This window comes from Tachypleus tridentatus, chromosome 8 (assembly GCF_004210375.1).
Source record: "Tachypleus tridentatus isolate NWPU-2018 chromosome 8, ASM421037v1, whole genome shotgun sequence".
Taxonomy (NCBI): domain Eukaryota; kingdom Metazoa; phylum Arthropoda; class Merostomata; order Xiphosura; family Limulidae; genus Tachypleus; species Tachypleus tridentatus.
The window spans coordinates 65686273-65709334 of record NC_134832.1 but is presented as its reverse complement, the minus strand read 5'-3'; the positions used below and the strand labels follow the sequence as shown (position 1 = coordinate 65709334).

Here is a 23062-nt window from a genome sequence, read left to right as displayed (position 1 = left end):
TATTTAGATACTTAGGGCAATGTTAAGAAAAAAAATTTACTTTTATGCTGGAAAACTTGGTCAAATTTGTCAGATACTTCAGTTTTACAAAATTAATAAACTTGAAGACCAAATATAATATCATATGTTTCTTCTGATTTCGTGACTGCAATAAAACTAAAAAGTGTAAAATATGTTTAATACACCACCAATGTTATGATATTGCAATTACTGAAGAAAGTATGGTATGGCACAATCTTTAATTTTGTCTGTAATAACACTTGACTTAATTATATTATACTGATTTATTATATTTTTATTACAGTCCTAAAATATACATATATAATGATCAAATAACATCAAATCAGCATCTCTGAGATTGTATCATACATAACTTAGGCACATATCCCTTAGTTCATGAAACTTCAATGCTTAAACCACCCAATACAAAAAAGTATAATATAATTCTTACCTGCAATTTCATCTCCCAAGTACTTGCTTCCAAATTGAAATCTCACTTCAAGTACTATGTTAAAAAAAGGTAAAGTACAGTTACAATAAGATTTTTAAAGGGGAAAGTATTTTATCCTAGCTCATTTTACAGAATACTAGAATATTGTTAACAAGTGAGATTAACTGTTTTTGCTTACAGTTATTGATTTAACTTCATTACAATGCAATTTCAAATTGATAACATTTTCATTACTTTAATAACATACTTATGGAGTAATAAATTATTATAGCTTGTTATTCTGATACTGTATATCAAAATCAAGCAAAAGATACAGAAAGATACATGTGCAAGCTGAAGAAATTTAAAAATAATAACAAAATGCACAGTTAGTTAGAAATAAAACAGATTTAAATGTGAAAAAATACAGAAGGCTTTAAAAACATTTCAATCCCCTAAATACAAAATTAATAATTTCATATTGACAACAACAACTGTTATACAGCTTGTAATAATCTTTTTTTTCAAAAGCATTCTTTTCTAAGTTGATATTTAATGCAGTTGATGGTGTGTTTGTTATTTACACTAAGCTCAGTTTTAGGAAAGTATAATTGGTTATTATGAAAAATGAACATTAAAGTATCTGGATTTATAAAGGGTTATTAGCTTTCACACTGAAAGAAAGTGTAGGTGATGACTAAATCAAGAGTTTTATAACAATATCTAATATAAACAAAATTATTTCTAAACTAACCTACAAAGAAGGAGCACATTTTATCCAGCACTTCATTTGTCAATGAATGGTAACAGTTTGGGCAAGAATGGTGTTTAGCAGGACAGCCAAGTGGTTTTGGGAGATGAGAATCTGAACTTACACAGTTAATTAAAGCATTTTCAATATATTTTTCATTCTCATAATTGTATGGAAGAATATAGAGGCTATCACTATCATATTTTCCTTTGAAAATAATAATCAATTTTCCTCCTGTAAAAAAAAAAGTTGATTCAAGTACATGAAAATATCAAAGAAAGGAATAATACTAAAGAAAGTAATTATGACACAAAAATAAAAATGCACAAACACACACATTAAATAATGACTGGTATATCTTGTATTTTAAGAATTTTGTGAAGAATTATTTACTATTGCATGAAAAAACTATAAAGCACAAGTTGTTTTCAAGTTTATCAGAAATGTTAACTAAAGTATTATAATACCAATAAATGCAGTTTAGCAATTATAATTCATTAATATTGTTTTATTGACAAAGTAGTGACAGACTAACAAAACTGATATTCTCTAATTCTCTAATGTTATAAATGATATTGTAAGATAAAAATTTGCTAGCTGAAAATAGTTAGTAATATTATGTTAGATGTAGTGTTTAAAATGATTTGATGAAGATATTAGTATTTGGAGGTGGATACATTACAGGTTTGTGTTTCAAGAGGACAAGGGCTGTGACTCAAGATGAAACCTACTGATGCTATAATTATAAAGTCACTGCAGACAAATATATTTTCACATTTTCTTACAGTATGCAAACTGGCACTTACATCCCTACTTTAAACACTTACTAGGTCAAGTTTTAAATAGTCTTTACTTCTCACGTTTCTTTTACATAAAATGCATTTCATTTTGAACGACTTGCTCTGCTACTCAAAAGATCAGATGACAGATCAAAATCTAAATTAAACCTACATTGTCTGACATTAAAAAAAACACAATACTAACTACAATAAAAGTATCTCTTATGAATGAAACTATATTGAAACTATATCAAAGCATTACAAAGAGATTTAATCATCTGCAAACATACCATCTTCTTTAGGAATTTGGTTACATACACAATGGCCTTTCATACTAAGAATCTCTTCTGAAGGATTACTATGCTTGCTATGATATATTTTTTCAATTTCAAGGGTTCCACAGAAACTTCCATAGTCTGAAAAGTAAATTAATATGATCAGAAAAACATATCAATTTCAAAAATTAATTATATATGGTGGAAATTTTATTGCTAAAATATGGCACCCAATAATGACAGAAAAAGAAATACTTGTGCTACTTTCTGTAATTCTTAAATTGTAATAAAAATTAAACATTTACATGCATAAATAAAATAGTGATCTACATCTCCAGAATTTATCTTTCTTAGCTCAATATCTTGTAATAAACTTTGTCAGAAGCTATCTAAAATTAACTAAAATTTATTGTTTAAAATAAAGAAAGTAGCCCTACAAAATGGTTTCAAGTAATTATTTCAAAGCTTTTAAAATAACTGGAAATTTTAAGAACTTTAAATTTCAAATGCCTAGTAAGTTTTTTCTAGAAAATACACAAAGTAAATTAGGAACGCGCAGGCTCAGTGTATTCTGGAAATAATGACTGATCAGTTCTTATTATAATTCCTTAGATGTACTTTTGCCAGCATTTCTAGATATCGCAAATTTATATCTAAAAGTTGTAAATTTATTACAATAGCATGTGCCAATTGTCAAACTAATGAATACAGTGAAAATTTAGTATATAGCAGTGCTACATGACATGTAGATTTTTAAAAATGGGATTTCTTAATATTTAAAGATGCAATAATGTATTCTCAAGAAAGCTGGTATGGGTATTATAACTTTAATTAAAATAAAGTACAGAATAATATTTTGACCTGCTTAGGTTATCTTCAGGTTAACAAAGAGAGATTGCAACACTTTCTTATACCCATACTAGCCATCTTGTGAATGCCTATTTACTTCAAAAGGTTTCTTGTCATCACAAATTAAAGATGCATTTCATACTAAAAAGAGGACATAAAAAACAAATAAAAACAAAAAAAAGAATTAAGGGGATCTGATCGAGGTGTTTAAGATTGTAAAAGTAATTGATAATGTTGATGCATTATATATTTTTGATACTTAACAGTAAGCACAATAGAATTAGGAAACACAAGTATAAATTTTGGCAGGGTAGAAGTCATTTTCAGCTAAAACAGTTTTATTTTTGTGACAGTGTGGTTAGCCTTTGAAATAGGTTGTCTTTGGATGTTATATAGGCAATAAATTTAAATGAATTTATGAGAAAGCTTGATAAGTATTTGAATAATAAGGTCCGACTTTAAGATTTTTTAAAGATTTATTTATGAATAGTTTTAATTTAGTTTAAAGTATGGTATAGCTAGAGATGGAGATGGACCAATAAGTTCTTGATGCAAAAAATTTATGCTAAACTATAAAATATATAGTTTCTAAATTACAAACCTAAGTAACTAATGCTCAGCTTGTGGAAATGATTCATCTTTGATATATAGGTCAAAATACATGAATATTATGTGAAGCTTTAGTATCTGTATTAATTCATTATTTACTTCTGAATTCTAGAAGGTTGAAGTTCTAAAAATACATTGTCTCAGACAGTTAATACAACATACTCTGAAAGACTAATAATTACATCTAAAATTAAGACTTAAGAGCCATCTTAAAATGATAAAAATATTGAAGAATTGATCAATTAGATAATCATCAGCTAAAACACACATTACTGTTATTATTTATCAATGTTAAAAAAGTTTTGCTATGTTTGACTTTCTAAAAATGCTTTAAAATAAAAAGGTATAATTACATAGTTTACTAATAAAGTATATTAGAGACTGAAGCTTACCTCCAACATGAATTTTTTTCCACAGACTTTTATGAACTGAAATGGTTAAATGAATGTTGACATACATAGAAATGTAACTTTGTCACAACAATTCTATCAATTTACTAGTTATTTGGTTAAAAAAAACAAGGGTCTAATGACATCTATTATTCTAATCCCTAAGTTTTTGTTACTTATCTTTAAAAAGAAGTTTGTTTAATGGGTATTGCATGTACCACAAACAAATATAAAACCTATTATTTATCTTAAAAAATCCAAGAGTTTGTTAGTTTATGTTTACATATCACAGCTGTAGTTATAATCACTTACATTGTAATAAAAGAGCTAATTTATTTTTCTCTTTTTTCTGAAATAATTAAAAAATAGTAATTATGATATTATTATGCACTATTTCTAAATAAATTACTAAGAAGACAAATTTAATTATACAAAAATACTTAAATACTATGTTAAAATTTCATAAAACTGTTTGACACAAAAAATAAGTTTATGCTTTTATTTTTTTGCAGTTTGAAGCTGAAAAGGAAAATCAACTAATGTTTTATCAGTACCTTTTTTCATACTTTCAAACTGCAGATTGCATTATATTCTTTCTTTCTTTAAAGATAGAATTCTTTTATTTACGTTATCATTATAACATGGGCTTTAAAGTTGTGAACATAATAAAAACATTTTTCTTGAGTTTAGATTCTCATATGAAAAAACGATAATTTACATATATTGTTTTGCACCTCATGCAATTCACTATGTATATGTGTATGAGAAACTAAAGACAAGAATATTGATTTATTTAAAAAACAAGTCAAGAAAAAGACATTATACTTATCACATTAACTTCAAATTTTGAACACCACACCAAAATGAAGCAATACAAAATTTACCCATTTTATTTACAAAATAAATAGGTGAAACAAATTGAAGTAGGTTGTAATAAATCTATTATAAGTTTATTTTAAAAGCAAAATATTGGTGTGATACACTGCTAGCCAAAATCTTAAGGCCAATGAACATAAAGAAAAAATATGTATTTTGCATTGCTAGACTCAACCACTTATTTGAGTAGAGCTTCAAAAGATGAAAATAAGAAAAGGGAAAATAAAAATAAAAAACCTTTTTAGCATTTAATAGGGAAAATGTGAACACTACAAAATTAGCCTAAATACTAGCTGGTCAAAAGTTTAAGACCATACCAAAAAGAAGTCCTAAACAGGGTAGGAAATGCCCAACAAGAGGTCTCAGTAGCGAGTTGCATGGCTGTCATTGTGAATAACTGCAAACATTTGCTTTGGCATGGTCGATATAAGAGTTTGCAGAAGGTTGGCTGGAATGTTATTCCAAGTGGTGAAGTTCATGCACTGTTTGGAATTGATGTCCATTTCTATAGACTTCTCTTGCCATCCACTCCCAAACATTTTCAATAGGGTTAAGTTCGGGCGAACATGCTGGATGGTCCAAAAGAATCACATTATTTGCCATGAAAAAGTCCTTTGTCCTGCGAGCATTGTGGTATGCAGCATTGTCCTGCTGAAAGATCCAGTCATTTCCACACAAGCGAGGGCCTTCAGTCAACAAGGTTGCTCTCTCCAACATGCCAATGTAGCCAGCTGCTGTTTGATGCTCCTGTATAACCTGAAGCTCCATTGCTCCATGGAAGGAGAAAGCACCCCAGATCATGATGGCCCCTCCACTGTGTTGTGCAGAAAATGACTCCAGTGGGATATCCTTATCATGCCAGTAATGTTGGAAGCCATCTGGACCATCCAGGTTAAATTTTTTCATCAAAGAACAAAACCTTCTTCCATTTTCCTACATCCCATGTTTAGTGCTGCTTCTCAGCAAAGTTTAACTGAGCTGTTTTGTGGTGTGGAAGGAGGCGTGGCTTTGAAGATGTTTACAGTTTTTAAAGCTGTTCTCTTAGAGATGCTGTCTTATTGTTCTTGAGCTGCATTTTGCATCCATAAGGGCCTTAATCTGGTTTGCTCAATCCTCCTGCTCAACGCTGGCGAAATTTTCTCGGGCCGACCACTGAAAATTCTCGTTCTGTATCCCTCGGGGTCTTTTAAGAAAGTTGCAACAGCAGTTTTACTATGCCCAATCTCACCAGCGATTGCCCGTTGAGAGAGACCTTGCTTTTGCAGCTCAATAATTCAGCCACGTTCAAACTCTGTCAACTTTTTAAGAGTTTGCCATGTTTTTACCCAATGTAACACAGGAGATGTCAGTGGGAGATGCTAACAATGCTAATGCTTGAACACAAATGAATAAATTTTGTTACATGTTTACCAATTAATGCTTCATTTCAATATGGTCTTAAACTTTTGACCAGCTAGTATTTAGGCTAATTTCATAGTGTTCACATTTTCCCTATTAAATGCTAAGAACGTTTTTTTATTTTTATTTCCCTTTTCTTATTTTCATCTTTCAAAACTCTACTCAAATAAGTGGTTGAGTCTAACAATGCAAAATGCATATTTTTTTTTTCATGTTCACTGGCCTTAAGATTTTGGCCAGCAGTGTATATAATAACAGTAAAACAACAAAATCAAAACTGTTAAGATTTGTTATTAAACATCAATATGAGATTTAATTTTAAGAAGAACTGAATTCCTTTTGTAGTGAAAAAAATGATTATATAATTAATTCTAACAAATATATTAATAGCAACTATAACATATAAAGTGACCAATACTCACTAATAAAAACACTGCAAATAATATTTTTCAAGTCCTCTGTTACTGTATCCAAACATTTTGGACAAAAAGGGCCTGAAGGAGGACAAGATTCATGTGGCAAAGGTGGATAAGGTATAGTTGGTGGGTAAGGTCCAGGTGGTGGATAAGGTTTACAATGCTTTAATTTATTTACAATTTTCTCTTCATTTACTGAGTTATAATTTATAAGATAGACTAGGTCTGTGAACTGTACAGCACCATATTTGTAGCCAACTTTGCTCCAAGGACCTTTCACAGTCAGTAAGATATAGATACCTAAAAAAATAAACTAGTAAATGATGATGTTGATAAAAACAGAATGGAATATATAACATAATAATTCATCGCATCTCTTTAAAAAATTCTAGCCAGTAACACTAATGAGCATTGTTCTGTTTAAACTTTTCACCTTAGGTAGGTCTATGGCAAGCCTCAGTCTTTTAATTGTTGTTTTTTGTTATATAAAATGCAAGATGGTGTATTTAACTTTGCTCTGAACAAATATTTCTGTGTACAAGCTTAATCTTGCAGTTTCACAATATAAGTTTATTTTAATGACTAATGTGAATTCCCATCCAATTAAGAATATGCAAAACAGATAAGCAGATAAAGCTATCTAGAGAGGGAAAAGGGTGAAAAAACATGAAAGGAAGAAGTAATTGAAAAAATGGAATGGGAGCTATGAATGGGAAAAGTGCAGGTCAAATAACAATGAAGCACATAAACACAGGATCCAACAAGAACACAGATGAGGAATAGAAAGGAAAGAAACCGGTGTGAGTATACAGTATCCCTTCATGTGATGCAGATGGTTGAGGGAGAAAAATTTGATAAGAATGGAGAATGATATAGAAGCAATGAAAAAGAATGCATAAAAATCAATGGCATATGTATCAAAGCATAGATGACCACAGGTAAAAGGATAAGGAAATTGGGCTTAATTCTATTCTGCTGGGTACCCTTTTCTGTACAACTTAAAATGGGATTTAAAAGCCATATGTATTTTGTCAATGTACATGTTTATATCCAATCAAAAATGCTTATATTTAACTGCATAATACTATCATTCTTTTTAAATTATTAATGCAGGGAAAGTCATCATATCATTTGGAGAGTTTATAGGGTGACGATCAAGTAGTAGTTGGAAAAGAAAGAAAATGTTTTTATCCCTCCATATAGCTTATTTAAAAGACAGGTAAATTAAAGTAGTTTTTCAGTATCAAAATCTTAATTCATAATTTTTTGGCATCTAAAAATCTATATATAAAGTCTACAAAAATTAACTTATCTACCCCTTCCATGTGTAAAATTCAACAAGGGTTAGGAAGTACAATGCAGAAGTAAAAAATATTCATAATATTGTAAGTACTACAGATCATTATTTTCTATACATATTTTACTTAATTTTCTATTTTTAAGAAAAATAGTATTAATATGTATAAAAATGCAGTGTATGGTATCTGAAATGTCTCTGTTGGAAAAAGGTGGTGCCCAAAACATCTATTTATTAGCTCTTGAAAGTACTTCACTATAACTGTTAATGCCATTTAAAGAAAAAAATATCTTACATAGTAAAATGAAAGCTAAAATAAGGAAGTTCAACAAAATTAGATCATATAATAAAGTAATGTTAAGTTACCAATTACAATATTTTGTTAAAATTTATTATTTATGTATATTGTGAACCATGGTGACCGTCTTTCAGTTGAAAAGTTGTGCACACAGACAAAACTCAACATTCGCTTTTCGAATGATGGGAAAACAAACATGAATAATTTTGATGTCAAATTTCATTTTTCAAGCAGGATATTATACAGTAAATTGTTTGGAATTAATCACACTACCATTCACATCTCAAAATGTGACACAACTTAAAGAACAAAAAAATAGATTTACCATATGTTGAGTGACTCTTAGTATGATTGAACTGCTAAACTGTTACTTTTTGCAGTGGATGGTATAAGTAGCTCAGAGTTTTTTTGTTCTAATGAACCAATAATTTAACACAATTAACTTTTTACAAGTATTAAATAATTCATACTAACAGATTAACTTAAGCATTTCTGGTCACTGGGAATTGGTATTTTTGCTTGTACTGTTATAATTTCACTACTTCTCTGGTGGAGATATATTAGTTAGTATGATATTCCACATGCATTTAAATGAATTGAAAATAATTTGCTTTTTTAAATACTTAAAAATTTATAATAGAAATAAAAGAAAATGGTTGTATAAACTTTCTTTATATAAAATAAATATAAACAACAAAAGAAACTTTCAGTCTGAAGATTTACTAAATGAAGCCTCACAATGGAGCTTAGGTAAACTGTTTTTTTGCACACAATAAAAAACCTTAAGAGCTGAAATTTTAAAAGAATGTAAAAAACACCACTGAGTATAAACACCAATTAAAATGTGAAAAACAAAATTCAAAACATATAAGAATTTCTCAAAACAACAAAGGAGAAGTGTAAAAGATAACTGATGACACACTCAAGAAAAATTATACCAAAAAAAGGGACAAAACCAAGAACAATATTTGCATCATAAATGAAAAGAAAAATGGGAAAAAATAAAGTATAATAAAAACCAAAGCACAATTATTAAAGAGAAAAAGGAAAACGTACATATGGAACATTATTATTTGTAGTTGTTATTAGTGAACAGTACATGAGAATATAGTACAAATTAAATGAAAGGAAGAAAAGGTCCAAATTGAGAGACATAAAAGACTGGTGAACTTTTAGTACAAATTTAGCATTACTTACAAGATATATAAGAATTGAAATACCTATAACTGTAAGAGGTAGGGCAATTTCAAAACTTTATACATATTTTACAATTAAGTGTTTTCCTTAAAATAAAAATACTCATACAATGTTATTTATTTCAATGAAAAAAACAATAATAACACAGGTCAACAATTTTTTTCGAAATCTCAGTTGCATAAGATTTTTTTACTCATTCTTATCCTTTGTGACATGCTAAATTCAAATATGAAAACGGTTCAGCTCTACATGCTCTAGTTTTAATGCAATTTTAAGTTTTTCATTCTACATGTTAATTACTTACACGTTTATGTTATCAACAGAGATATTAAAATTGTTTAGAGTTTGTTTCAGATCTGATCATGGCTACAAGGAGACGTCAATGTGAGAACAAGCCGGACGCTTTCTGTTATATTTGTGGATGCTTCACGCTTATTCGTCAAAGGCGTAATATAACATCGTTTGTGAGGCGTGCTTATAAAGTGTACTTTGGACTTGCTCTTGGTGACCAAGACAAGAAATGGGCTTCACATACTGTGTGTCATAACTGCGAGGAAATGCTGCGTGACTGGACAAAAGGGAAACGTAAGGGTTTACCTTTCGAATTCCCATGACCTGGCAAGAACCGATGGACCACACAACTGACTGCTATTTTGTCTGGTCAATACAAAGGGCATTGGCAAGAAAAACAGACACAAAATCTCATATCCTAGTATCCCCTCAGCAATCCGACCTGCTCTGCACTCTGAAGAGCTCCCAATCCCAGTTTTAAAGGATTTCTTCCATCTGAAGATGTGGGTAGTGACCAAGAGCAAGAGACTGCTGGTGAAACTCAAGAAATACTTTCAGAATCTGGCGATCCTTCTTATGAGACCCCACAGTCATTAACTCCTCAACAGTTTAGCCAGCCAGAGTTGAATGACCTTGTGCGTGATTTGGGTCTCTCCAAAAATGCAGCTGAAGTGTTAGCTTCCAGGATGCAAGAAAAAATCAGCTGAGCCATACAACTAAAGTGTCATACTTCTAAAATCGGGAACAGGCTTTTGTGCCATTTTTTACAGAGGAGAATATGTTTGTTTATTGTCATAATATCTCAGGTCTTCTCCAGGAATTAGGGATGCCAGTATACCATCCAAATGACTGGCGATTATTTCTAGATTGTTCTAAGCAAAGTTTGAAGTGCGTTCTACTTCATAATGCCGATGTCTGTGCAGCTGTTCCAATTGGACACTCTGTGTATTTACGAGAGGAATATAATGACATTAAGACTGTGATTGACCTACTAAAATACCACGAGCACAACTGGACAATTTGTGTGGACCTCAAAATGGTTAATTTCCTCCTAGGTCAACAAAGAGGATTTACAAAGTACCCCTGCTATCTTTGCATGTGGGACATCCGAGCTCGAGAAAAGCACTGGAACCAGAAGGAGTGGCCCATACATTGAGACTCTGAAGGCGGGTATGCCAAATATTGTCAACGATCCAATTGTCAGTCGAGAAAGATCACATTTCCTCCTCTCCATATCAAGCTGGGCTTGATGAAACAGTTTATGAAGGCGTTGAATACTGACGGTGAATGATTACAACACATATTTTCTGTGCTCCCTGGTTTGTCCTTCGAGAAGATCAAGGCAGGTGTTTTTGATGGACCACAGATTCGTGCACTTGTGCGTGATCAAGAATTTGCCAGAAAAATGAACGACACGGAAAGGACTGCATGGCTTTCATTTGTGGCGGTGATGGCAAACTTTCGGCAATAAAAAAAGCTGACAACTATGAAACCCTTGTAGCGAATATGTTGTCAGCTTTTCGCAATCTTGGATGTAACATGAGTGTCAAACTCCATTACCTGTACAGTCATCTTGATAGATTCCCTGAGAACCCAGGAGCTGTAAGTGACGAGCAAGGCAAGCGGTTCCATCAGGACCTCAAGACCATGGAAGAGCGTCACCAAGGGAGATGGGACAAACATATGATGGCAGATTACTGCTGGAGCATTAAACGAGAATGCCCTGAGACAGTCCACAAACGCAAGAGCTACAAGCGGAAATTCATGCCTGAGTAGACTGCAATTGAGCTTTGCCTCCTCATAGTAGCAAGTGTCTTATCTACTAATCAGTTTTATATAAATAAATTGAATTATAACTTGATATAAAATTGAATTTATATAAATAACTTGAATACATTTATACTATCTTGCATTTTCTTTTTTATTACCCAGCTATATTAAAGAGTTTTATAACATATTTTATCACATATTTTTCATAATAGACTACGACGTCAATGTGATGATGACGAAATTTTGAGATTTTCAAATACCTTGATTGCAAAAAAGTAGAGCACTGAGTAAAAAACTAACTTCAGATCTGAAATCAGGGCAAGAAATTATGTAATACCAAGTGTTTGATATAAATGCAACAAAAACTTTGTTGACCAGTGTAATCATTATGTAAAGGTGTATCTAAATATTACTTCACAAAACATCCCGTTTTTAGAGTATCAATAAGTATTTTATGTTAAAAATTATTTGCCAAAACTTACCAACTTTCAGTTGGTCACAATAGCATCTTTTTTTCACATTGTAAGTGATCTCATATGCGAAGTCGTACTTGTTACCTTTGTATACTTTGATAATTACAAACTTTCCACAAGAAAATCCATATCCTACAAAAAATTATAATAAGAATAATTCCAAGCTAACATGTGATTAAAGAATAATTTAAAAATAAGCAGCTATTTTATGAAGAGGCATTAGAGGTTAAATCAATAAAATTCATTAATTTTCCTACTAAAGAATATTTGTAAATTGTACATACAGGGTACACTTCTTAATATTTTTAAATTTAGTTCTGTGTTATTATTAAACCAAATTATGTTTTGAATTCAAAGTGTACATATGTATATAAAATATGAAGTCTTATAATAATAAATCATATTCTAACAGTTATACTTTTGTAAGATATTTCATAGTATGATTATACAAAATTCATTTTTATTACTCCAGATGATTCACAAAAAGTGATGTATTTAAATAGGTATCAAATTACATATGACAACATACCTGAGCCAGGAAGTGTTTTGATCTCGATCTTGAAAACTGAAAAAAATTAACATATTAAAATAATTTAATAGTCAATTTATATTTACTATGAAACATTAAATAAAACTAAAACTGAGAAGATTAACATATTAAAATAATTTAATAGTCAATTCATATTTACATTATATTCAATAAAACTGCTTAGAAATATTTTATATTAGTTAAAAAATATCTATTATGAAATAACTGTATAAGACAATAAAAAAGGGGTATACTTATCAATAGCTATATAATACTCATACATTAAATTAAAAACAGAGCAAGTTTTAAAGTTTAAATATCTCAAGTTGTCTTTCATCCAATAATTTTCAATTTTCTTATAACCAACACTGAAAAGTGATCATTAAGAAACAAAACAAAAAAGAACCAAAACTTATAAAAAAGTAAAAAGTTTTCCTAATGTTAATTTGGACAAATTACACCATTTGAGAGTGCATAAGGGAGCAAATTTAAAATTATGAACATTTATCCAACACACATAAAATACTTATTTGATCCCAAAGCAAACATAATGACTTAAACCAATACTTAACTTATTAAAAATGACAATTTTCTTTTCTTATCAATGTTTTAATGAGAAGTCATTGCCATTCTCAAAAAAGTAAAATTTCTATAACCAAATAAAATTTATGAATCCATCACAAGTTATAGCAATATTTTTGTTATTGTGTTTACTGTTAATCTAAATCTGATTGTCTCTTCAAAAGCAGGTTTGTTATGAAATAAAATGTGAAGCTTTCTTGCTATGACTTTTAATCTTTAGACAGCTCAGTATAAACTAGAATTCTCATAAAGTTTTAATTCTGTTATCTAGTCAAAAATATGTCACTCATTAATTTATCAAATAGTTAAATGTTTTAAATTACTATGATTTACATTAATTCTAAAATATGCACATAAATTTTATCCAAGAAAAAGGAAAATAAAAAAAGTTTCATGAGTAGAAAAATTCACAAATAAATGCCTGTCATCAGCACATTTTGTTTTATGATGAGTACAGTGATGTTGATTAATATTTTCTGGGAAAGAAATAAGGTAAGACTTCCTTGTCATCAACTTTGAATTTAATGAATCGAACATATTATATATGAATATGAATTCTCAAAGTTAATATTTACCTTCATTAAATATATATTTCCATAAATACCTACCTCTATTCCTGATATAATAGCTTTTTCTTATTCAGGGTTCCCCTCTACAGGTGCAAGATTTTTTCACTTGCTACTAGCTGTTAAACTATCACCTACCCTATGTTTCAACATGATTCAACTGCATTGTAGCATGTAACAACCCTCCATCAATTGGAGGGTGACAAACTCTTCTGCCAGAGATAACTCCCTCTTTACTATAGAACCCAATCTTCCCTTTGAAAGATGGCATAAAATAAACACTGGAAGTAGGGGGAAGAGTGGGAAGTAAGAAAGGAGATAGTAGTGTAGAAAAATATTAATATCTGATATCACATCTTACCTCTTCTCATACAATTTCTTGAATCACACATTGTCCTGGTGGAGATATCAGTACAAAATTTTTATAGATAGCTAGTATTTGTAAAGTGTACAAAAATGCCCATAAAGTGACTTCTCTTGTTAAAGGAACACATTCATGGGAGATTTCACCACATCTGAATCATGTATACTCTTCAGCCATTGTGAAAGTATGTGTTATTAAATTGTATAAGAAAAAAAAAAGAGCACATCCTTGATTGTAGATATGAAAGCTGGTCCAGTTCCTTTCCAAAACCAGGTGTTCTAGGAATCAACCTGCAGGAGATGATAAGATGAGAATTCCCCAGTTTATTAGTTTGTTTAATAAAATAACTAATTTGCTCCATGTTGTAGAATAGTTAGAGTGCACCAAACCATAGCTAGTGCATGAACTACAGTCCAAAAACGGGTAGAATTAGGTATTTATTAACCAGTCTATGGCAGTAAGGGGATGCCTACACTATTCACCTGAATATGAGGAAACAAAAAGAAAAAAATGTTATGTTCAGTCTTCTTAGTCACAACAGGTGTAAAAATCTATAACCAAAACCAATCGCTCAGGAATTCAGAATCAAAGTGACACTAGGAAGGAAAGTGAAACATAGTAGTTAAGTCAAATTCAAAACCACACAGACTTTTTTTCTGGTGGCTGGTCCCGCTCTTTTCCAAAACCAAACCATTTAGGGAATGACCTGCAGAAGATGGCAGGATAAGCTTCCCCAGCTGATTAGTATATCTATTGGCTATTCCACCACAAATCGCCAAAGAACTGACCTCTGGAAGATGGTAGGTTGAAGATTCTTTAGCTGATTAGTATATTCAGTCATTCTGTCTGCAGTAAGATGAAGGCTGTCTATCACCACATGTGTGTGGACTTATGTTGGCTGGTCCAACTCCTTTGTAACACAGACCTCTTGGGAATAGATTTTCAGGAGATGGTAGAAAGAGGGTTCTCAGCCAGAGGAGTGAGATGCATTTTGGTGGATCATCTCCAGTTCATGGACAAGTGGAATAAAGGAACGCCTTTATACCTATATTAATATAATAAATAAAATTATATATTCAAACATCTAATACCGCCCTCTACATTTCGACACACAGTTACACAACCCCTTTCAAACATGTGGTCAGCTTCCGGTCAGTTACCTCTTTCTTTCTTTGTGAACCTGACGATGACCAAAGAAGGTCGAAACATTGTTCGCTCTTCTATGTAAAGTGTTTTCTCAGCCCAAACGAGCCGTTTTTGCATATAAATTTCTCAACAAGTGGGTTTCTCGTCATCACTGACAAGTGGATTTATTTTTTTTTTTCCAGTATGCAGTTGGAGGAGTGTTATACGTCATCTAGATCACTTGACTTTTGAGTGAATTGGATCGTGTACATTCAGGAGGAAGCTTCCATGGTCCACCACCTTAGTGGCTAAAAACTGATAAGAGTTACATACTCCTTTACTGCACTTGTAGCAGAGAGGGAAGTGCAGTGGAGAGTACAGGGGAATTCTACACTGGAGACTTTGCAAAGGGTTATTATGAAACCTAATTTGTAAAACAGGCTACTTCTTATTTATTCAGTCTAAGAAATAGAGGGATGGGCAACAGTGTTCTTCTGCCTTTCTCATTACAGTCTATGAGTAATTTTGTCTGGGGCAGGCATATCTGTGATGCAATATATCATGATGTGAACCTGCTAGCAGTCTTGTGAAACATCCTACTTCAACATCCAGCTCCTTTTTTATGGTAGGATGGTGATTCCTCATTTAACAAAATACCCCTTGATTGGTCCAGCTCTTTTCCACACCGTACCTTCTGGGAATAAACATGCGGGAGATGGTATGATGGAAATTCCCCAGTTGATTGGTAATTTGTGAAAGGCTGTAAGGTGCAGATTTGTTGGCTGGTCCTGTTCCTTTACAAAACCAGCTTCCCTGGAAACCAATCCTCCAAGAGATTGTAGGATGGAAGTACTCCAGCCAATAAGTATACCTGGACAGGCACCACTCACCATTGAATGTGATCCAATATAGAAGGATGAAAGGGAAAAGAGATTTACTAACTCACAGACGAATTGATGAGTATAGAATGGCTACAGGTAGACTGAGATATCAAGATGAGGAAGAAATGGCCATATAATGAAGATAATAGATGGTGTTGAATGAGTTTTTTATATCAGGTCATCCCTAAAGTGATGTCTGATTTTAGGTTCAGGAAAAGAGAAAGGATTTTAAGTGCTTTTAATGCTATTTAAACAATAATGTACCATAATTACTTCCTGCAAATAATTCACAAGTTTCTGAATGCAACTTCTATAAAATTTTTGGGGTTTGGAGGAAAAGAATGTAAAGAGGGTAGTTTTGACATCTTTGTGTGTTCCAAGCTCTTTTCCATCAAGATAGTTCTGCAAACTTCAGAATAGATAATAATCAGATGGGGCAAGGTCTGATGAATAAGGAGGATGAGGAAATTTTCCCAGTCTAGCTCTTCAATCTTTGCAGATGTGATCCTTGCTGTATGGGGCTGTGCATTATCCTGGTGCAATACAACACCTTTATGATTGATCAAAGCAGGCCTCTTTTCTTTCAGTGTAATGTTCATGTGCTCTAACTGTTGACAGTAGAAGTCTGATGTAATCGTAACATTGAGTGGCAGCAACTCAAAATGGATCACACCAACAATATCCCACCAAATGCTTAACAAGACTTTCCTAGGGTGGAGATCCATTTTAGGCTGTGCTTTAGACAGTTTACCTGCACTGAGCCATTGTCTGCAGCACTTAACATTTTTATAAGATATCCATTTTTCATTTCCAGTCAGTAACCTGTCCCAGAAAGGTGAGTTACATTCATGAGAGTGCAGAGAAATGCAAATGTTCACTCTTGCTCTAAGGTTGGCTTCTGTAAAATCATGGAAGACCCATTTTTCAAGTTTTAAACCTTTCCAAGCTGTTGCAGATGACGACAAACTGTTGAATGGTTGAATTAAGCTAATGTGCTAGTTCAGCCATCAACAAGCCATCATTAAACTCAACAGGACGACCTAAACATGGCACATCATTTAAGCTGTAATGCCAAATCTAAAGAGATAGCAGTAGGAAAAAAGGTTGAGATTTAGGAGATAAGAATGAATAAGCTAGCCTGATAAATTGGCAGGAAGAAAAGGGAAAGATACTGGGTCTATGGAAAAAGGAGGAGGACTTGGGAATTGAAAGAATAAATCATATGGCTGTACCTGAATTATCCATGGATCTGATGTAAAAGCATGCCTAAGTTGCACAAATCTGATCTAGAACCCACAGGATAATTACCAGTACCTTTAGCAGTATGGGTTTTGGTGGTAAATAATCAACAATTTGCTGCTAAAACATGAATAAGAGAAACAGATAAAAAAGCTGAAGGAGGAGGATGAGAAACAAAAGTAGGAGCAAGAGCAGGTGAAGGCTGCATCAGTCAAGAAACCAAGGATGAAATGGAAAAGCACTGTTGAACAACCTCCACCCATGAGTCCAATGAATTGGGTAGATTTCCAAAAATTAACCTATATAAAAAAGGAGCCATCCAATAATCCCATAGGTAGGTCATGGGTAGATGCACATCAGTCATCAGATTTTTTTCTACACAGGAGATACCAAAAACAGCACAGCCATGCTTTCAGGGAAAGGGCTAAGGATGATAAATACACCAACATGGAGAAAATAATGTTATAATATCTTGCTAAGATCCTTTGTGAGAAGGTGAATGGATAAAAGGTAATGGATGAGAGTCAAATGAAGGTGAAAAAACTGTGAATGAGAAAATGTCACAGAAGTATCAGGGTCTGAACCCCAAACCTAAATCAATGGCACTAGCTGTTGAGAGTGCAAGAACAGGAAATCCACTTATCAGTAGACAAATGCATATCTGATCCAAAACTTGAGGATGATGAGACATGCCAACTCCTCAGTCAGTTGCATCTGAAATTGGTCAGTATGGACTCCAATATCTGGAGATGAGGAAGAAATAAGGTATTTCAAGGAAAATGCAAAGTGTAGGTAGAAAGGAGAGAAGTCACATGAAACCAAAAATACAGACAAAAGGTAGAAAGCAGGAAAGCTGAGGATTGCTTTGGAGCACCCACAGAAGAAACTCGAGAATGCATAGCATAGGAAAGGGAAGGAAAAAGGATGGTGTCTAAATCTTCTTCACCTCCACAAGAAAAGGAATGTCTTGCCTGGGTTCCAGAGAAGCTGTTTGCTGTACACTGGATTCAAGTTCCCTTCTGACAAAAGTGGTTACTTTCTCAGCATAAACCTGAAGTTGGAGACAGCAGCTGTTGCAGAAATATTCACTACTTAGGTTATAGTGATTCAAAATTTTCTGAGTTCATATTCAAATATGGGGCATTTCAAAAGCAGTAAAAAGTAATTATTTTTTAATTTTTTTAAATTGATATGAAACAAACTGAAAATTGCATGCACATAAAAGCTCCTTCAATAACTCTGGAATTTCCAACAACCTAATTCAAGACTGTAGCAGAAAATCCAAATAGTGAATACTTCACAGTAACAGACTTAGCCAAAGATGAATGGACACTAATTCACAACTTACAACTTAGGTTGAAATATCAACTAGCTACTTTATTGCATCTCAACCTATGATCAACTCATCATTTCTAAAATAAGAAAAAGTGATAATTTTATCTAACAAACAAATGCCAGTATTGACTAAAATGAAAACAAAAATTTACTGAGGGAGAAAAAAAATCAACAATAAAAAGAGCATTCATTAAAACTAATTAACTTGAGCAAATGTTTGCAGACATCCAATCTCCACTCTGTCAAATCATGAAGTGAATATCAGGTTCTATAGTAAAGAAAAATCTAGATGAGACGGGATAGTGCATTACTCTCATACTGATGGAAGATTGTTGAATGCTTGTTTTTATGCTACAGTGCAGCTTAAACACTTTGAAACATGGGATAGATGGAAGTTTCAAGGCTAGTGGCAAGCAAAAACATTTGTGTATATAGAGGGAAGCATTAAATGGTAAAAGCTATTGTGTGAAAAAAGATAATAGACTGTATCAAAAACCTAAGTAATAAATAAGGCTGACTTAACATCAGATGAAAATATTTTATTTTTACCTGTGATGGTATCATTACTGTTCATGAAAAATATTATGTTGATATAACAGCAATATTAAAGACAGGATAACAAAATAAACAGTTGAGTACTTTTATGAATCACATATTTTTATTTTAAAATATCTATAAACAGAATAGTCAGCATACTTTTGAAACACTATGTAATAAAGTTTACTTTAATATTCATACTAAATCTGCTGCTAACGAAGAGAATGTTCATCTTAGTATATGAAAACAAACTGGTATATTTATTATAAAAGTTACAAATGTTGATGAGATTATTCTGATTATTAAATTGATTACAAGTACTTATAATACGAGGTTATGAAGTCATACTAATAGTTGCTCATAAATATACAGTAAATGACTAAGAAATACCTTTTAACTACTGTCATTAATTCTTTGATCCTTAGTAATGTACATAAAGTATTACATAAAATATACATATTAAATATTTTATGATGCCTGAACTTACTGAAATCAACTGTACAAATAATCTCCTCCAGTTTGTAATCTATGTCATAATGGCAGTTAAGACAGGAATAAGGAACTGAAGGACAGATTGGAGGTGGAGGGTAAGTTACAGGTGGTGGATAAGTTATAGGTGGTGGATAAGTTACAGGAGGTGGGTAAGTCATAGGTGGTGGATAAGGTGGAGAATAAGTTACAGGAGGTGGGTAAGTCATAGGTGGTGGATAAGTTACAGGAGGTGGGTAAGTCACAGGTGGTGGATAAGTTACAGGTGGTGGATAAGTTATGAATGGTGGGTAAGTTACTGGTGGTGGGTAAGTCATAGGTGGTGGGTAAGTTACAGGTGGAGGGAAAGTTACAGGGGGAGGATAAGTTATAGGTGGAGGGTAAGTTGGTGGATAAGTCACAGGTGGTGTGTAAGTTACAGGAAAAGGGTAAGGTTCACAATACTTTAGTTTCTGATCAATCATACTTTCACTTTCTGAGTTATAATTTACAAGATAGACTAGGTCTGTCAACTGCACAGCACTATATTTGTAGCCAGGTTTACTCCAAGAACCTTTAATGCTCAGTAAGATGTAGAGACCTGAAAAAAATACATTAAATAATAATCCATAGAGAATCCAGATTACAAAATATAATATTTGATCACTTAATGAAAGACCATTATGTTACATGTGGCTATAATGAGCATTACTTTTTTCAACCTAATTAGGTCAGTGACAACTACCATATTTTTAATGTTTAGTTTTATTTAGTCAAATAGTTTATTTTTGGTATATGCAATTTCATTATCTATAAAACTGCTGAAGTTAAATTGTGATATTGATGAAAAATTTGGTTTCATCATTTATTTGTGTTTCAGCACAAAACTACACTGTGATCTACCTGTGATTTGCCCATCATAGGAATAGAAACCAATTTTTATCACTATAAGCCTTCAGACTTACTAAAATATATATGTAAAAACAGCTGGTTTGGGTTGAGAAAATTTTTTATACAGAGGTTCACTTTGACAATAACCGAAGAAGGTCGAAACGTTGTTTGCTCCACTACATAAAAACCTTTTTCAACCCAAACTAGCCGTTTTTAAATATATATTTTCTATACAAATGGGTTTTCTCATCATCACTTCAAACTTACTACTGAGCTACTGGAAGACCAAACAAAGGTAGTAAAGCTTTAGTAATATCATTATAAATTAACACACTAAATGACAAAATTACATTGAAACTACATGTTTAATCTATTCAAATCATTGGTTTAAATATTAAGTGTGAAGTTTCTATACTGACTGAATTAGGTAATCGGGTGTTCTCTTAAAAGCTATTGACTAATGCCCCTATTATAATTAATTAATTTTCAAAAGTTGAATTTGTTTGCCAATATAACAGTACCACACTTTTACACAAAAAAATTGTATTTTCTAGATAATACTATTGCAATTTATTGGTTATTGTGTTTGTTTTTAAAATTAACTATTACACTATGTAACAAAATTTTTATTTTTTCTTGTTCCTGGGCAGAAAGTGTTATATCCCAATTGCTGATGCCTAAAGAAAATGGAAAAGACCTATTTTTCTCTTCAAACTTTGCTTTTGTGACTTGGGTAATGAAATTTTCAAATTTACCCACTTTCCAAGAACATTCCAGGCAAATTCAGTGCTGAGTAGCTGATAGAGAATTTTCAACAACTTTCCAAAATATTGTAGAATTTACAATAATTTTCTAGAATGTTGTAGAATTTATGAGAATTTTGAAGAACCTTTTAGAATTTTCTAGAACTTTCCATAGAAATATATATGTAGGGGCTCGTCACTCACCTCTTCAGTTTAGTTCTAGCTGCCTAAGTGAACACATAGACTTATATGATTTTATCAGAGATACCATCAAGAGGCTGCAAGCATTCTCCAGATGCATTCTGCTACATATGTGGCCAGTTTATCAAGACAAGAGCAAAAAAGGTGCTCTGTGACAGCATCTGCTAAAATGTGTGAAGCCTACAAAGCATATTTCAGCATGCCTGTTGAGATCAAGACAAACCCTGGGCACTTCATTTTACCTGTGAGCACTGCAAAAAAAACTCTAGAAGGTAAGATGGACAATTTTTGCTTGCTTAAATAGTAAGATTTTATATTATACAAGTTTTAGACCTTTTAAAATTTAAATATCTTTAATTTATTTATTTTTCCAATAGTATAGAAAAAATATCATGTATAAAATATTTTGCATAAGCCTCTTACACATTAGTTATGGATGAACTAAAGTTATTCTTCATAATGACAATTTTATTTTGCTCTTTTGCAGGATGGTACAGAGGGGAGAAAAAAAGCCATGAAGTTTGCTATTCCAAGAATTTGGCATGAACCCACTGACCACTCAAGCAATTGCTACTTCTGCATGGTGGACCCTTCCAAAGGTCAGGCTGGCAAGAATACATCTGCTATCATGTATCTGGACCTTCCATCATCCATCGCCCCAGTTCCACACTGCCCTGAGCTCCCTGTACCCACTCCACCTGAGAGAAAGCAGCCATCCTCAGAAGAGAGCACCAAATCACAAGAGGAGGAAGACATTAAAGATCCAGATTACAATTTCAGAGGTGCAGCTGGTGAGAGAAACCCATACTACCCCAACCAAAGAGACGTCAATGACTTGATCAGAGATACTGGTCTAACAAAGTCAAATGCTGAGCTTTTGACATCTAGGCTCAAGGAGTGGGATTTGTCAGAAGAAAGTGTGCAAGTAGCAAATCAGAGGAAGCATCACCAACATTTTTCAAGCTTCTTCACTTCCACTAAGATATACTGGACTTTGAACACCTCTACCAAGGAGCTTATACGAAAACATGATGGGAGATTATATTTAGGGGCTGATATGTGAAAGTAATTTACATTACAGTCACAAATCTCGAAAAACTATTCACTTCTAAACAATTCTGTTCATTTTTATATAACTTTTGTATAAATACATGTAAATCTTGATTCATATGTTGTTTTATTAAGACCTTATGTAAATGAAATGTGCAAATTTGCCTGTTTTAACATAGAAAATAGATTAAGTTCTAAATTTTATTATCCAGGTCACAAAAACAAAGTTTGAAGGGAATAATGGCTATTTTCTGTACTTTTACAACATAAGCAATTAAAAAATAACATATACTATCCAGGAACAAAATTTGTGTTACATAGTGTTATGCCTTGTTTTAAAGTTAAATGTTTTTAAAGTTAGTAGTTTTTATGTAAATAAATAAATAAATTCAAATTGTTAGCTGGTGGGTTTAAAGTTGTAGATGACTCTTTCTAAACAGTTATAAGATAATT

The 23062-nt window shown here is 32.2% G+C and overlaps 1 protein-coding gene across 1 annotated transcript in view; it reads right to left on the bottom strand.

The window, feature by feature from the left end:
• The window catches only part of LOC143222551 (uncharacterized), a 78321-nt gene that overhangs the window by 44100 nt on the left and 11159 nt on the right, over positions 1-23062 (bottom strand). Inside the window, exons 4-11 of the mRNA XM_076449187.1 lie at positions 19744-20325; positions 12628-12663; positions 12108-12230; positions 6779-7072; positions 4086-4121; positions 2251-2376; positions 1185-1415; positions 452-505 (exon numbers count right to left, since the gene is read on the bottom strand). Coding sequence (XP_076305302.1) covers positions 452-505; positions 1185-1415; positions 2251-2376; positions 4086-4121; positions 6779-7072; positions 12108-12230; positions 12628-12663; positions 19744-20209 — 1366 coding nt within the window. The 5' untranslated portion in view covers positions 20210-20325. The remainder of the gene's footprint in view (positions 1-451; positions 506-1184; positions 1416-2250; positions 2377-4085; positions 4122-6778; positions 7073-12107; positions 12231-12627; positions 12664-19743; positions 20326-23062) is intronic.